Here is a 15,996-nt window from a genome sequence, read left to right as displayed (position 1 = left end):
ACACGGACTTCAAGGCCTTTTTTTGTGAAAATTTATGATCAATTAATTGGTTGGCAACAAATCACCCTTTGTTTGCAAGAAAGGGAATTATATTAAGTCTAAAGGTTTCTGTAATAATTCATAAGTTAATAGCTTTTCTAAAAGGAATTTACAAGTTATAATGATTCATCAACTAAGTCTAACAACATCATTATTATTACATACTTTTAAAAATATCTAATAATATTTTTTATCATAATCTAATAATATTTTTTAATCACACACATCAAAGCACGTTAGTTCTATACTTTAATATTTATTAAGAGCAATATAACTATTTACAACACCAACTAACCCAAATTTAAAAAAAATAATAATAATAAAAATAACAATTAAACCATATGTACATCTCATGTGCAAATAGCAAAACAACTAATATATATATATATATATATATATTTGCTCAAACATAAAATTTCTAATACAATTTCGGATTGAAAAAAAAAAAAAAGATTTCAAAACCAAATTGTTATATCCATAAATGATAATTACCATAGATATTGCCCAAAAAAAAAATAATAACAATGCAAAAAAATAAATAAATAAATAAATAAACTAACCATATTTGGAGCTTTCCCAATATAAAGAATCCAAATTGAACATGTGCTGATCTTATCATTATCGTGTCCAAAGTCTACATGTCTATCCAGCGTTTTTATTGTTTTGCTACCCTACCATTCAATCTACGATAATCCAAAACGACTGCGTTTCTTAATTTTAAGGCGACGGAGTTTTTTTTCACCCCAAGTGGGGACACGTGGGGTCCAATCAAGGCGAGTTCCGGCATTTGTCTACACGTAAGCAAGTAAGAACGACGAGGTTTTGTAAGGCCGTATATGATGCCCTTCTCAAGAAAATGCTGATGTCTGTCACTGCAACGGATATTGACAGCCCTAGTAACTCTATCACTTCACGGAACCACTCTTGGTACACGTGGCACTTGATGTGAATGAATGTAATATGTGGTTTTATGGGCATGATCGCAGGCTATAAATTTTTTTTTTTTTTCATTTTTTTGTTTCCCTTCTTGTCATTCATAATGAAATTTTTATGGATGACCATTACATACCACCATACATGACATGACACATCATAGGATGTCAATGTATGTGCGATGGTAATCAAGTTGACAAACTATTCCTCCATGAAAAAAAATACAAATTTTATTTTATTTTTCTTTTTGGCCGTGTTTGGCTGTCGAGAATGGAAAATTTTTACTTGGTCTTTCTATTTAATTGGCTGTCCTACTCCTGATTTTGTTTCTAGATGTTTCCTTTAGCAAGTCGTTTTCTACGTGATCAGTGGTGGGATTGTCAAATTTGTTTTTGAAATCTTAAAATGTTTTTTTCCCCAAAAATATAAAATAAAAAGTAAATTAGTCACGTTTATATATGGTGTTAATCATTTAATTATTTATTAATAATGTCTTAAATTAGTTCAAATACTACTAGATAATGTGTTGCGTACTACTTTGAGCTGTGTAATTCCTTAATTATTTAATAAATTTTGTGAAAAATAATTGTCTTAAAAATCCTTATTATATTCTCTTTGTAAATTAAACTATTTTTAAATTTAAATTTTCTGGAAACTCTTAATAATTTACATTATAAGGTTACACACTCACTATTTTGGACGCAGACAAAGTCTCATTTTCTTTTCATATTTTTTTTTTTAGGGTAAACAGGTTTCTTTTATGTAATATGCTGACGTATGGTTTTGGTCTTTTTATGTTATTGGATAATTGGTACGTTTTCTTTTAAAATTGAACATAAATAAGTATTTTAATCATCAAATTTTTTTGACACTTTGATTCCTAAATTTTAATTTTACTTATATAAATTGTCTTTAAATCAAATTTCACTTGCATAAAATATTTTTTAAATCGTTTATATTTTAGCATTTTAATGATAAAATTAAAAAAAAAATACTTCACATAACAAAAGTGTAAAAAAGGGATTAAAATGCTAAAAGATGTTCAATTCAACTGGAAAAACATCAATTATCCTATATTATTTATAATGAATTTTTAATATACTGACGACTGCAATTAAAATCAACAAGAAAAACTGGTAGTTTTCTATTAACTTTATAAATAGGAATAGTTCTAAACAATGTTAACAAACACAGGTACTTTTTTTTTTTTTTTTATGCAATAACAAATATAAGTACTTAACTAGTAACAAAAATCCAATCAAATTATTTAAAAGTTCCTAACTTAATATACAACACCTATTCTATAAAACAAAATTTAGTATACCCTTCATTATATATGTATTTTTTTGAGTAAAGACCCTTCGCTACATTTAGAGAGGCAATTTTATCGAATACAGATCTTTGGGACACAAAACTTTAAGGAAATTCCTTTTAAAATTATATTGTATTTGCATTTGGCTTGAGGTTATTAATACGCTCATTAGTTTTAGCGAAAACAAATATATATATATATATATATATTAATACTCTCATTAGGTGTTGTTACTTTTAACGCTTCACAATGAACCATGGCCTTGGAGGAGATGGATAGCCCCTAATTAACCAAATGACCTTTTTTTGTTAGTGTGTTTTGTTTGTTAATGTTAAGAGCCTTTTTTTGTTAATAAAATATATGTGTATTGTCAATTGTATTTATTATTGGTCATGATGAAACCACTGGCAGTAAAAAAGAAATTAAAATAGCAAATAAAAATTGTAAAGAATTATCTAATTCAAAATACAAATTTTTAAAAAAAATCCTATCTACCCAACTGGATCCAATATACAGATTTTTTATAACTGTTTATTATTATTATTATTATATACTAAATACTAACTGAATTTCTCTTACCAAAAAAAAAAAAAAAAAAAAGATAAAAATTACTGAATATCAATTTGTTGTCATATTTTCCATCCCCATGACATCAGAGGTGCAACTATGCAATACAGATAATATAATAATTGTATCTTAAGCAAAAAATAATAATAATATAATATTGTATATTAGAATATCATAGGGAAGAGTACATGGGTAATTGTGGAAATTCAACTCAAAGATTAAAATTAAAAAATGAGTTTGATGGGTGTTCCGGTAATTCCACATCGTCTCTTATATGATGCATCATCACCATCATCAAACAATATCATCATCATCATCATCATGAATTTGGAAGCGAAGAAGGTCCAAAAAGGCAGTGCAGCGTAACCGGACCATCCGACGCACAAACAAATACCCTTTTCTTCTGTCTTTCTCTCTCTCTCTCTCTCTCTCTCTATCTCTCTCGTATCAGTAAAATATATAAAAAAATAAAAGTAATATAGAAAAAAATAAAAAAAAGGAAAGAAAAGTTGTGCTCTGTTTTACCCATCTCCTTATCGATTTGCAGAGTGATATTTGCTTTGCAAACCCCTCAATACTAAGCGATCTTTGGGTGGGTCTGGTATTTTCTCAATGGAATTGCTCTAGATAACCAAGGTACGCCTTCTTCAACAATAATTTTAATCTGGGTCTTTTTGAGACAGAGAAAAAAAAATATTTATATATTTATATATTTTGGCATTTTTTAATTTTTTCATCTTTTTTCTGATCGATGATTGTAAACTGGAATTTCACAGAGAAATCTGTAAAAAAAAAAAAAGACAAAAAAAAAAAGGACAAACTTTGAAACGAAATAAGGATTTTCACTTTGATCATGGCGGTTGCTGAAAATGCACCAAACTTCGACAATACTGTAGTATCCTCGGGCTCAAATGCACAAAACGATCTTGAAAATCCAAAACCCAGAAGTGATTCCTCAGGGGTTTTGGGTGGGGAACCCAATTTTCAATCAAACGGCAGCGATCAGAATTCCCAGGGAAAATTCCATAACCAGGAGAAAGCAGCACCAGCAGCAGCAACACCAAATTTCTCAGTACCAACCAACAATCACAAGACTCAAATTGGTCAGATGCAAAATGGGTTTGACACCAATGGTGTCAATAACCAACAGATGGTGGTGGTAAAGTCTGGTGGGTTTGGGATTGATCACATGTCTAATGGAATGAGAAATGGAGGGGATGGGGATGAGAGTTTCAAGCGCGATATGAGGGATTTGGAGGAATTGCTTTCCAAGTTGAACCCCATGGCTGAGGAATTTGTACCTCCTTCGCTTGCAAAAAATCATGGGTACCCCTTTGGTGCTGCTGGTTTCGGCTTTGCTAACAATTTCTTAATACATACTGATAATTCTGGAAATGCCAACGGACACACCGCCAGAAGGGTATGCCTAGTCTTTAACTTTTCTCTTTTTGGCAGTTTTGGTTGCTGATGAAATGTTGGGAAAGTAAAAATTTTGAGTCTTGTTTTTTCCTCTTGGTTTGGTTTTCTGACAGAATGGAGAACTCAAACAAGCAAAATAGTAATTTGGGGTTCACCTCATGGTTTTTATTTTTTTATTTTATTTTTTTGTAAATAGGGTTTTGGTTTCTGAAAATAAATGGATCAACCGTTCATTTCGTTTCTTGTACATTTATTCAAGAATCGAACAGCACATGGGTTGTTGTTTAGTTTGTCTCTGGTTCTAAGTGTATTCTTTTGTTAACTCCAGTTGCAAAGCTGTATACTTTATAATCTTCTTACTTTATAACAATTTTGAATGCTTATAGTTAGGTGTGTTATTTATTTATTTATATTTTTTGTTCAGAAGAAGAATGGCTTCAGTCAAGGGAGGCGAAGGAATTATCACAAACTGAGTCCCGCTCAGCGAGAAGCGATGATTAGGAGGACTGTATATGTATCAGATATCGATCAACAGGTTAGAGTTATACACATTGTGTTGTTGCTGATCACATTATTTGTTTTTTGTTTTTTCCTTTTTGTTTTAGGCTTTTATTTTGCTTGCACTTTAATCTTTCGATGCTTGTTTGCATATTAGGTTACTGAGGAGAACCTTGCTGCTCTCTTTCTTAGCTGCGGACAGGTAACAATTCTTTTTACTTTCATCACATTTTTCATACATAATAGCGGATATGTTTCTGATTTGTATCTTCTGTTCTTCCAAAAGGTGGTTGATTGTCGAGTCTGCGGTGATCCTAACTCTATTCTTCGTTTTGCTTTTATTGAGTTCACGGATGAAGGTATTATTAGAGTATAAAAATACTTATTGCTAGACAATGTATTTATTTATTTGTCATTGTATTAACTGTTATATGCTTACAGAAGGTGCAAGGGCTGCTCTGAATCTGTCTGGTACCATGCTCGGATATTATCCAGTTAGAGTACTGCCTTCCAAAACTGCTATAGCACCTGTTAATCCAACATTTTTGCCAAGGGTGAGGGCATAACTTTTTGTGGTCATTTATATCTCTTTGAATATTCAACACATTTCATTGCAGTTCAGTTTTCATTAGTATACAGTTTGCTGATTCACATCTGTTACTTGCCTTTCTTATTATGACTTGCAGTCGGATGATGAGCGTGAGATGTGCTCGAGGACTATTTATTGTACAAATATTGACAAGAAGGTATTATTTCAGTCACCACTGCCTTGAACATAATCCAATGATGGACAATTTGTTTCTGATTTGTTGATGTTCATTTGTTCTAGGTTACCCAAGCTGAGGTCAAACTTTTCTTTGAATCACTTTGCGGCGAGGTCTGTAATTCCTCATCTGACAATTTATAGTCTTTTTGTTCTAAAATTCTGAACTATGTCTTATGGTACAATTTTTCCTTGCATAGGTTCATCGCTTGAGGCTACTGGGAGATTATCACCATTCTACTCGCATTGCTTTTGTTGAATTTGCCATTGTAAGTACCTTGTTTCTATTGATGGTAGCAACTCATTACTTTCAGCACTTGTATAAGTTCATTCTCTGTTTTTATGCACTCTAAAGCAGTTTATTATGCTCATTAAGTGCTGGTAATCTAAGATGGTAAACACACAGGTAGAAATGAGTCTTGTGGATCGTTAAAAAACTCATCTCATCATAGGGATTTAAAACTTTGGCTGGATCGTTGTTCAACAATCAAAATGGGTCGAGGAGTGCTTTTTAGATTACATAAAGGTTTATGGCATGGATGTCAAGTGGAAGTGTTTTTGTGTTAAGTAGAATTTTAGTATCACTTTGGTAGTTGACCCGTAGGATTTTCATATCAGCTTTTGGATTGTGTGTCTGAAAAGTTTTCTCTCTCTTGAAAGAACTCTTGGAAGCCAAAAAAGCTAGTTCTCCTGAGGCTTGTGGCTTAGTAGAAACATAGCTGGAAAGTTGTTTAGTGGGACTGTGGGATAACAGTGTAGTTTCAATGCTTCAAATAGCATCCCAAGGCAGTGAGTGAGTTTCATTCTTTGGAAGCTTCTTGTTCCTGCTTTTGTTTTAACAAGTCTGACATATACCTTGGCTGACAAGCATATCTTGTTTGCATGAGATTTTTAAGAGGCATTTTTTTAGTCTACTGCTTTGTTTGTGTGGGGAATTTCTAAGCATATGAAAATCGAGCTGAGTCATTATTTCATCAGCCCTGCACATGTCTGCTAACTGTGTGATGCCTTGTTTATGAGTATATAAATGCATGGGCCACTCATTATCTCTTCCAGATGTGAGACATATCTAGGTACAGCTGTAGGGATTATCATTCGCACAACCTTATAAGGGTGTATTATGTACGGTAATACTATGAGACTGCTTACCATAAGGCTATGGTCTCGCTGGAGGCAGATGTGGAATCCATTCTGGCTTTGCTTTTACATGCTGCTCTACTAACTTAATTCTTTTTCTTTAGCCAAAGAAGCCAATTTTTTTTTTTTTTTTTTTTTGGTTTCCCATTGGAGTTATCTCTAACTCCTTACAAGTTGCTTTCTTCCTTTGATTTTCCAATGTTGCTGCATGCTTTTCTGATTTCCTAGAAGTTTACGTTGTAAAATACTGGCTGTAATGTTGTTTTAATGTGTTTCCATTTTGATTTGATAGATGCAAAAAGGAAAAACATATGGTCTTGTAACATTTAAACTATGCCTTTTCACATTATCCATCCTGTAAAGTTTAGGGAAACATGTTTCTTTGGCCTTTGTGTATTTAAAACCAATCCAAGATAATGAAGATAGTTTGCTCGTGGGTAACTTGAATGCACAAGTTTTCACAAAATTCTTTGGCAATATTTGGTTTGGGAAATATACATAACTGTCCTGTTTGGCATTGCTTTTAGAAAGCTGCAGGCTTCTGAGGATCAAAATCTGCTTCTTTAGCTTATGGCCTAGACCTAAGCAATCCGTAGGTTTGACTTTAGGATCATATGAATGCTTGTTCACAATACACATTCATAATCAGAACGGTGCAAACTTGGATCAATCTGATAGTGACAGATCTACTCTATTCTTTCGCATACATTTTCCAAATTACTTTTCCAATTATTCATTTTCAATCTGTTTACCCTTTCCCATCTATTCAATTCTTCATATTTGTTTGAGTAATAGATCCTCATCTTCACACTCCTTTTATAGTGTGTCCTCTATTTCCTGTTTTCTTGATTGGTTTACCAGTACAATGATGGTCTTTGAAGACATCTTAATTGAGTCCTGATCATTCTATGTTGTTACTGGACCACTTAGGTGTGCCTGGGTCGCTGCCTCTCTGTTCTTTATGATATAATTATAAATAATTTGTCTTTTGTTGAGGATGTCCTTGCATTTTGTTTTGAGTCCGATTGTTCTGGCATGGCATTCTGTACTTTGGTGCTTGAAATCTTCTCATCCTTCTGGTCTGATCTGTGCATTGACTGAGGGTAATATGGCAGTAATTCTCATTCTTTGTTTTCAAAAATTGCAGGCTGAAAGTGCTATTGCAGCTCTTAACTGTAGTGGTGTTGTTCTGGGTTCTCTGCCAATAAGGTTAGTTTGGATATGTACATAACTCTATATTCCTTCCTCCCTCCATTCCCCTCTTTAAGGTGGAGTAAGTTTTTATCTGTTTGTTTCAAACCTTCGTTATTCATTCTTATATAATGTAATATGCAGGGTAAGCCCGTCGAAGACACCTGTTCGGCCCCGTGCTCCTCGCCCTGTGTTGCACTGAGTCACCGTTGCATGTTTCCTGAACTAATTTACTGCTGATAGATCTATTTACATATACGTACATAGATACAGAATCCTTTTAAGGTACTCGTGGTGTTTTATCTGTACTTTTGATCTTTGAACAGCAGCTACCTGGTATCTTTTGTTACCTTACAGGGGGGTTAATTTAAGGGTTATTTGTTTTTAGCTTGTAGAGAGTTGGGTGGAATTTTGAGGTGCTGAATGGTTTAATTTATGCTGCACATTATGATGGATTCTAGAAGGTTGGTGCCAACAGTAACTGTTGTCTGGATGTTCTAACTATCGAAAATTCCTAGAAGGAGCTGTTTTCTTGTTTGATGGTCTATGATTTATCCCAGTCTTTATTTATATCTTTTGCATGCTAGTCTCTCTGTGTTTGACTCGTTCTTTTTCCTCATTTTTTTTTTCAATAACTTCCAAGCTATGATTTTCAGTACTTCATTCTCAATGATTTTATGGAAAGTTGAGAATTCTTGAAAGAAAATGACTTGATTTTCAAACGAGCGAGTTCTTTACTCGTTTTGAATCAAATATTTAAATATTTAAAGATGGAACTGAGTCGGAATTTGAGCTGGTCTAAATGGTCAGCCGAATTAACAATACGATAATTAGAAACTTGTTATTATCTTACACTCCAAAAATAGTTTGTACAAATGATTTAGAATCTCAGTTGTATATGGTATATTCATAAGTTCATTTATATCTATATATATTATGTTAAATATTCTCTCTCCTTATTCCCTTAAAAGTATTGTTGTTCTGCGTTATGGCTATACATACCAAAGTTTTAAGCTATAGCTTTTGAAGGAAAATAACCGAGTTTAACGATTCGAACCTTGGCATAATTATAATTAAAATTCTAATAGTAAAAGAAAAAGGAAAAAAAAGTGAAAAAAAAACAAGGAGCTTGTTCTGCCCGGTTAAGCAAGAAGAATTTGTTTATTCATTCATTCATACCAAAGATTATTAATTCTGCGTATATAAAAAATTACGAGGGAAACAATCAAATCCAATGTGTCAAAGGCAAATTGAAAACAGAAGAAAGATTACGCTATGCAGGAAAGTTTCTCAAACCAAAACTCTACTGTGATTTTTTACAATAAATGAATGGACGTAACTAATTTCAACTATTGGTAACAGTCTCTACATCTCCCCATCTTTCCCTGTTCCTTGAATGAATTATATGTTTGGTATATAACCTTGGTTTAGTCTCCAGATGAACTTAAGAAGATGAAATTGGTTCCAAGTTGACAATCCTCTTTCTTGTATCGTTTCCTTGGTTTCGATCATATCATCAAATTTTTCAATATCGTAATGAATTGATGATATCTTCAGTTGCAAAAGTTAAGCCGATAACTTCTGTTCGGAGACAGAACCAGACCTTCCTCCTGAAGCTATTGTCCCTGTGGCAGGCCTCTCTGCAATGCATACATATCAGTTAATTTATAGAACATATGGAAAAATTATTCTTCATCAGAAATTTGTACTAAAAAAGAAAAAAAAAGGAACATTGTGTAGATGCCAAACCAGTTGTAATGCTTGGTAGAGAAGCTGAAGGGGTAAGTGGAAAGCTGCCAAGTGAGGTTTCTATCATTTTGGGGTTTCTAGGTGGACTGCTTTGTGCATGTATGGTGGATTGTGGATAGCCACCAAAGTAGGAGATTCCTGGGGACCCAATGGCATAGTAAGATGGGAACTGTTGCCCACCATAGGCATTATAGTAATTCTGCATAGAAAAAAAAAAAGAAAAAAACACCACTGGCTTTTCACTTCAAAAAGTTGTAGCTATATACCAACCAGATTCTTTCAGAGAACAATACTGAAACCGAATACAAAGTTTCAAGAAAACAATGTGTATATCTCTATGCATAAAATATTTAATCTCACCACTGGAAAATTGCCTTGTTGGGGGTAACAGGGAAACCTGAATGCCGAGACGTCAGGAAATAGTTCAGAATACTGTAAATTTCTACAATGAACAAACAACATGAAGTAGATGCTTAAATCTTTCCTTGAAAAATTCAAATTTTTTTTTTTTTTTCCTTACCCGTATGCTGCATGAGGGAATACATATTCAGGGATATGTTGATAGAAATATGGAGAAGCACTGTGGACAAAAGGTACTGGCGCTATAGTTCTTGATGATGGTCTAAATTTCCCCAACCCTGTAGGGCAGTTTCAAAGTATACCATGAAACTAGTTCTTTCTTACTTATTATTTATTAACAGCTGATGATAAAGGGTAATTATGGTTGGTACCAGAAACAATTTGACAAAGAAGTTAATGAAATCTGATCAAGTAGAAAGGAAAATCAGAAAGAAACAGACCTCGCTGAGGAGTTGTTGGGTGGTTTTTAGGTGCACCAAAGGCTGCAAGATTACAATTAGCTCTCCTTCCATCAATGACAGGATAAGGATTATAACAAGCTTTCATTGCTGAAACTGGATCCTTATATGTTACCTTTTACATATATCACACTCCAAATCAACGAAAAAAAAAAAAAACTAAATATTTATAGATCAAAGGACCAAAAGGAAACAAAGTGAAAGTTAGTGAGCTTACAAAACCATAGCCTTTTGATCTTCCTGTATTTTTATCAGTGATCACAGCTGCTTCAAGGATCTCCCCAAACTGCTCAAAATAGTGTTTCATAGTTTCCCTTTGAGTTTCCCAAGCCAAACCTCCAACAAAGACCTTTGTGTAGGTTGTATCACCAAATTGTGCGCCTATCATCTTGTTCTGCCTTTGGAATTGAGACATCATGAATTTTACCAATATAGAAGTAGACCAAAAAAATTAAAAAAAAAAAAACCCAGAAGACCAAATAAGAGTGAAGAAGGGAGAGAAGAATATGATAGAAAGAACTGGCCGTTTGAGCACAAATATGAGTGGGATTCAATCAATCTAAATCAACCCCCCTTTGAAAAACTTTCACCAACTTATAAAAAAACTCTATATCTGGTCGGTTTTTTTCTTTCTCTGTAGCAAAACCTACTAGATTGATATACAGTAACTTTCTCCTCAGATTCCACAACAAAGATACCCTCAACGAGAAAAATCAATCAAAGCTTTTTCGAAGGTTCAAAAGTAGACTAGAAAAAAACAAAAAAGCAAAACCCAAGAGAGCCAAAATTAAAGAAAAAAAAATAACTTACCTAGCATATCTAGGTCCATATCTATATCTATACCTATGTTGGTCTGCAGGAGTTGCCACTTTAGGTATGTATATATACAAATATACAGAAATATTAAAGTAACAGAGAAAAAAAAATAAAAAAAAAGGTTAAGTTCCAATCAATAAAAGCTCTAAAAGACTGTTATCTATTTTTATCTTTGCTTTCCAGACGTTTGATGGGTACAAAGAGACGGTGCCTGGCTGTATACAACTTTTCTAACTTGTTCTTTCTTCTTCTTCTTCCTCCTTCTTTTCCAACATTTCTTTATTCATATATTCGTTTTCCATGTATGAATAATTAGTGGATTGTTGTGCGTGAGAATATGTATAGTCTGTTAATGCCATTTGTGTATCTCTTTTTGTTTTTTAATATTAATTTCCCTCTGGTTCTTTCTATTTTGATTTCTACATATATATATATATATATATTCTCTTTCAACTCTACCAAGAAGTTATAGGTGGTTTAATCTTACTATATATGACAAATCTCTCGTTGTTTTCACCCTTCAAAATCAAATCTTCGTTTTAAAGTAGTCCCCAAAAAATAAAGAGGAGAAAAATTAAAACCTCTTGTTTTTGTTTCTCCACTTTCTTAATTTTTTTGAACTTTACTTTTTCTAAATTAATTAAACCATGGGCTGAGGCTATCACAAATCAATAAACTTATTAATATATACTAAATTATGTAATAGATTTCGATGTCTCAAATCACACGTATACATAGTAGATATGCATGCATATGGCAGCTAGCTTTCACTTATAGCATGCACATGCTCATAAAAGATTGGATCACATTTTCTACAACGACTATTTTTTTGGTACTGCTCGAGTTAAATGAGGATTATGATGTTTTTTTTATCAATTTGTCCAACAATCAATCTCATCATGATTTAGAATTATTGGGTTTTGGTATTTTTCTTAATCAACCCAAAACTAATTTACCAACTATTCAACTTAACCAATACTAATCCTAATCTATATATATGTATAAATCAAATCTTAAGTGTTAATATCTGCACTAAACTTTGACTTTTGACTTTTATTTTATATATTCAAATTTTCATCCATGCATGTACTTTTCTTTGTGGGGCTCTTTTCATTCATTTTCTTAATGCTATAATTAAAGCTCTTTTTACAAAAAAGTACCTCTTTAACCACAAAACAAAATAAAAAGTTCAAAAACGTTACTCTTTCTTCTTCTTTTTATTTCTATTTATTTTTCTTCTTTTTTAGTTTTATTTTTTTATCTTAAAAAATGAAAAATAGCACTTGAGCAGTAACTCTAAGATGCCTCTTCGAGTTCTAGGAATTAACTTGTCAATCATACACTATGAAGTTGTCACTCAGTAATTCAACATTCAAAACAGGCAGTAAACAAACAATTTTTGTAGGTTATAAATTGAAGTTCAAAAACAAAATAGTTGTATCATAATTTGTGAAATTATAAAACATTTTTAGGTAGAAAATAATTCAAAAACTTGGAAGAAAAACAAAAAAAAAAAAAACGTAAAAGCAGAGGGATATTGGAAATCAAGATCGATCCTGTTTGGACCTTTCTTAGTTTCTTTGACTTCGCAAACGAAAAGATAATCTCAAGACCAGAAGAGGGTTCATGAAATTTTGTGAAGAAAGAAATAGTCAAAGAAAAATTATTGCTAAAAACAATTAGTTATGAATTTGAGACAGAATCAAAGCAATTTAGGACAGGACAACATATGGGGTTGATTTCGATCAATCAATTAAATCAGGAATCGCAAATAATCCAGGCTAATTGAGAAGAGAAGTTTCGAAATTCTATGCATTTTTTTAAATACCTGTTTTACAACTGTTTGCTTTCGGTTGAGATTGATTTTTGTTCTAATTGTTTTATTCTTTGTCCAATTAAACCCCAAGCAAAATATATGGGTTTATTTCTAATTAGGGCTCTAATTTTCCCATGAAGAAAATATGAAATTAATTATAACATCAATTCTTTGAACTTGTTTGGCTATAAATAAATATAGTTAGTGAGGGAGCTAGCAACACTTATTGCTCGATTAACACAAGGTACATTAAGGCGGTGTGATAAAAATCACATCTCCTCTTTTATTTTCTAATAATTTTCAGGCTACTTGAAGTTAAGCTACATATATTAATTTTTATTTTATATATAGACGTTTTAAGATTGAAATTTATTTATTTATTTATTTATTTGAAATGGTTAAAAGGTAGGTACAGTTATCCATATAATGGGGGATATATGGGCCCAAATAGTGCTGAAAAGTTATAAAAGTTTCCCTCTTCTGTCTCTTTGCTTATATATATATTTTTATACTCAATTTCGCCCTTTGCATGATTAAATTGAGGAGGCAATTTCATCTTTTCTTTTTCTTTTTTCATTTTTTTTTTTTTGGCAATAGGTCAGTTTCACGTTGGTAGGCTGACCTCAACTTATTGTGTACCAAAATGCAATTTTTCTTTCTTCTAAAAACTCAAATTATGTGAATCCAGATAATACTTCAATGTTATGAGATGTATATCATAAATTCATAATGAATATGTCACAAATTTAAACACACTTTATTAACATGTAATTAAGAGAGATCGAATCAATTTCAGTAGATGGTATTTTTTGGCTCTTTCTTTTAGATCTGTCTTAATACATATTACCACTTCATTCAGAACAACTTCTTAAAAATATGCCATAGAAGTTCTACTTCTAATTGAATTCATATTTGAGGTTTATGTGGAAAAATCAAATAGCAATACAAAAGGTGGACGTAAAGGATTAGAGCATGACATCGAAAGCAGAATATATACCAACATATATATTCTTCCAACAACCCATTATTAGGAAAGACCTCCAAAGAAAGGCAAAGCAAAGCAGAACAATTAATTTTACTTGCTCCAAATGATTAATGAAAGTAAAATCAAAGTCTGAAGCTATTAGACTTGAAGAGTCTCTGGTGGTGAATTTGAGGATTCATTGAACTTATTTAGGACACATAAGCCATGACAAATTTGATGCATGGATGCCTCTAGATAGGGGCCCTTAAAAAGATACATACATAGGCTGCTATTCCTTTTTTCTTTTTCATTTTTTTTCCCACAGAATATGGGCCTAAACCATTATAGTGCAGAGCAAATTCAAACAATATGGCTCTTTTGACTCTCAGCACACCGTGCCACTTCTAGCAATTATCACATTTTTTTGTATATATTCTTTTTGCTAAAGGCTACTTTCCTCCATCAGCAGCAAGGGGTATCTGCCTAACAAGTATTTTAAAATAAATTGTCCCATACCTACTACCAAGAGCCTTCCATTATCTAAAACACTTTTTATTGTTACTAGATTCCATTATATTTAGTTAATTTATTGTATATGTTATGCGTTAATGAAGATCGAAAATTGTTTTCAAACTCTATGTCATTATTTGAGAAAACAATGTGTATGCAATTGGGTTGTCCCCACAAAAATAAAAGAAGATCAATTGTTGATGAGAGATATCATGTCTTCATCAATTAATTTTTGTGAAGTAACATAAACCTCCTTAGCATTAACTTCCCTACTAAATTACAAGTAAACTGGCCATTTGAAGGTTAACTTCTCTCCATCATATTATTAAAGTTATGTTCTCAAAACTTTTCAAAAGACATTAGCCATGGCCATTTGAAGGTTAGGTCCAATGGATTTGTTGTTTCTAAAAGACTTGGTTAATTAGTCAACTGTTTCAATTAAAATTATATACAATTAGAGGTGTACTTTTGTTAAAGTAGGAAATCTTTGTCTTCTGATTTCCTGTCTTCTTTTTTCCTTAGCCTGATAATGACATTCAATTAGTGGAGGCCCCATTATACCTACAAGCACTTAAAATCATTTAGACGTGCTAAATATTTTTGTTAGTGGATAAAAACTTAGCAGGTTAAGCGAAAAACATAAAAACAAAAACAAAAATAAAGTGGGGGAACTTAGCAATTCAGCAATAAATACGGAATCAGGCTGGAGCAATCTGTGTAATCAATGTGGAACCCTCATGATTGTGCTTTTCTGAACAAAAGCTGAAAGGTGATTTTCAGCATCTCATCATTAATCACAGTTAGAGTGTATATCAGCTTCATTCAATTGCAATTTACAAGTACACAGACAATTCTGGGAAGTTTCAGGAATACACAAAATTTTAAATCAATTATACTATATAGTTTTTAAATATTACATATATAATAAATGTTTCAGATATACGTATCAGAGAAGGGAAAAAAGTACAAAAATTACCAACCTTCAACATCATATGGGTGATGCAAATTAATTAGCACTGATAATCAATCAATGACTTTGTGGTTGGAAAATGGTCGGGAGGAGATTAATTTTCTGCATTTAGTCCTGTCAAGCTCTAATCACTTAGTTGGCTTTCGGTTAGAAGAAATGTCTATAATAACATTATTAATTAACCTAAAAAGTCTTTTAAACCACACACACACATTTATTAAACTACTATGAACTATATATGTATATTTAATCAAGAGCTAAAGAGCATCCTCAAAGTGACCAAATAAAGGGAAAAGACATTGTCCTCAAAATCCAATTCATATTTTAACGTGTGTTATAATATTTATAGATATATATTTAGAAGGCTCAAGATTGGTTCGGCAAAATTAGAAATTAAGTAGATCCTTTGAAAACGCTGAGTAGGAGGAGACCATGACAGTATTCCCCTTGGGGATAAGTCCCACCTAAAACCAATTTTAAGAATGTATGATATA

At 32.2% G+C, this 15,996-nt stretch overlaps 2 protein-coding genes across 5 annotated transcripts; one reads left to right on the top strand and one right to left on the bottom strand.

The window, feature by feature from the left end:
* The first annotated feature begins 3,238 nt into the window (after nt 1-3,238).
* LOC107414976 (polyadenylate-binding protein-interacting protein 12) lies at nt 3,239-8,406 on the top strand. Its single transcript, XM_016023204.4, has 11 exons — nt 3,239-3,487; nt 3,628-4,271; nt 4,695-4,805; nt 4,926-4,970; nt 5,055-5,127; nt 5,210-5,322; nt 5,455-5,514; nt 5,598-5,645; nt 5,732-5,800; nt 7,816-7,877; nt 8,004-8,406. Exons 2-11 carry the CDS (start codon nt 3,705-3,707, stop codon nt 8,059-8,061), a joined length of 1,206 nt encoding a protein of 401 aa, XP_015878690.1. The 5' UTR covers nt 3,239-3,487; nt 3,628-3,704; the 3' UTR covers nt 8,062-8,406.
* A 729-nt stretch (nt 8,407-9,135) lies between these two features.
* On the bottom strand, nt 9,136-11,662 carry LOC107404762 (uncharacterized). 4 transcript variants are annotated; one of them, XM_016011756.4, is made up of 7 exons: nt 11,237-11,662; nt 10,644-10,824; nt 10,409-10,541; nt 10,129-10,246; nt 9,969-10,050; nt 9,609-9,807; nt 9,136-9,499 (listed from the first exon to the last, which is right to left on the bottom strand). In XM_016011756.4, the coding sequence occupies exons 2-7, from the start codon at nt 10,812-10,814 to the stop codon at nt 9,426-9,428; spliced, it is 777 nt and encodes a 258-aa protein (XP_015867242.3). In that variant the 5' UTR covers nt 10,815-10,824; nt 11,237-11,662; the 3' UTR covers nt 9,136-9,425. The 4 variants fall into 4 exon arrangements, with proteins under 4 accessions (XP_015867242.3, XP_024924575.3, XP_015867241.3 ...); XM_025068807.3 differs by having other exon boundaries at nt 10,644-10,820; nt 11,237-11,661; XM_016011755.4 differs by having other exon boundaries at nt 10,644-11,660.
* Between the last annotated feature and the right edge of the window lie 4,334 nt (nt 11,663-15,996).

Source organism: Ziziphus jujuba, chromosome 8 (assembly GCF_031755915.1).
Source record: "Ziziphus jujuba cultivar Dongzao chromosome 8, ASM3175591v1".
NCBI classification, from domain to species: domain Eukaryota; kingdom Viridiplantae; phylum Streptophyta; class Magnoliopsida; order Rosales; family Rhamnaceae; genus Ziziphus; species Ziziphus jujuba.
This window is presented reverse-complemented; position numbering and strand designations above follow the sequence as displayed.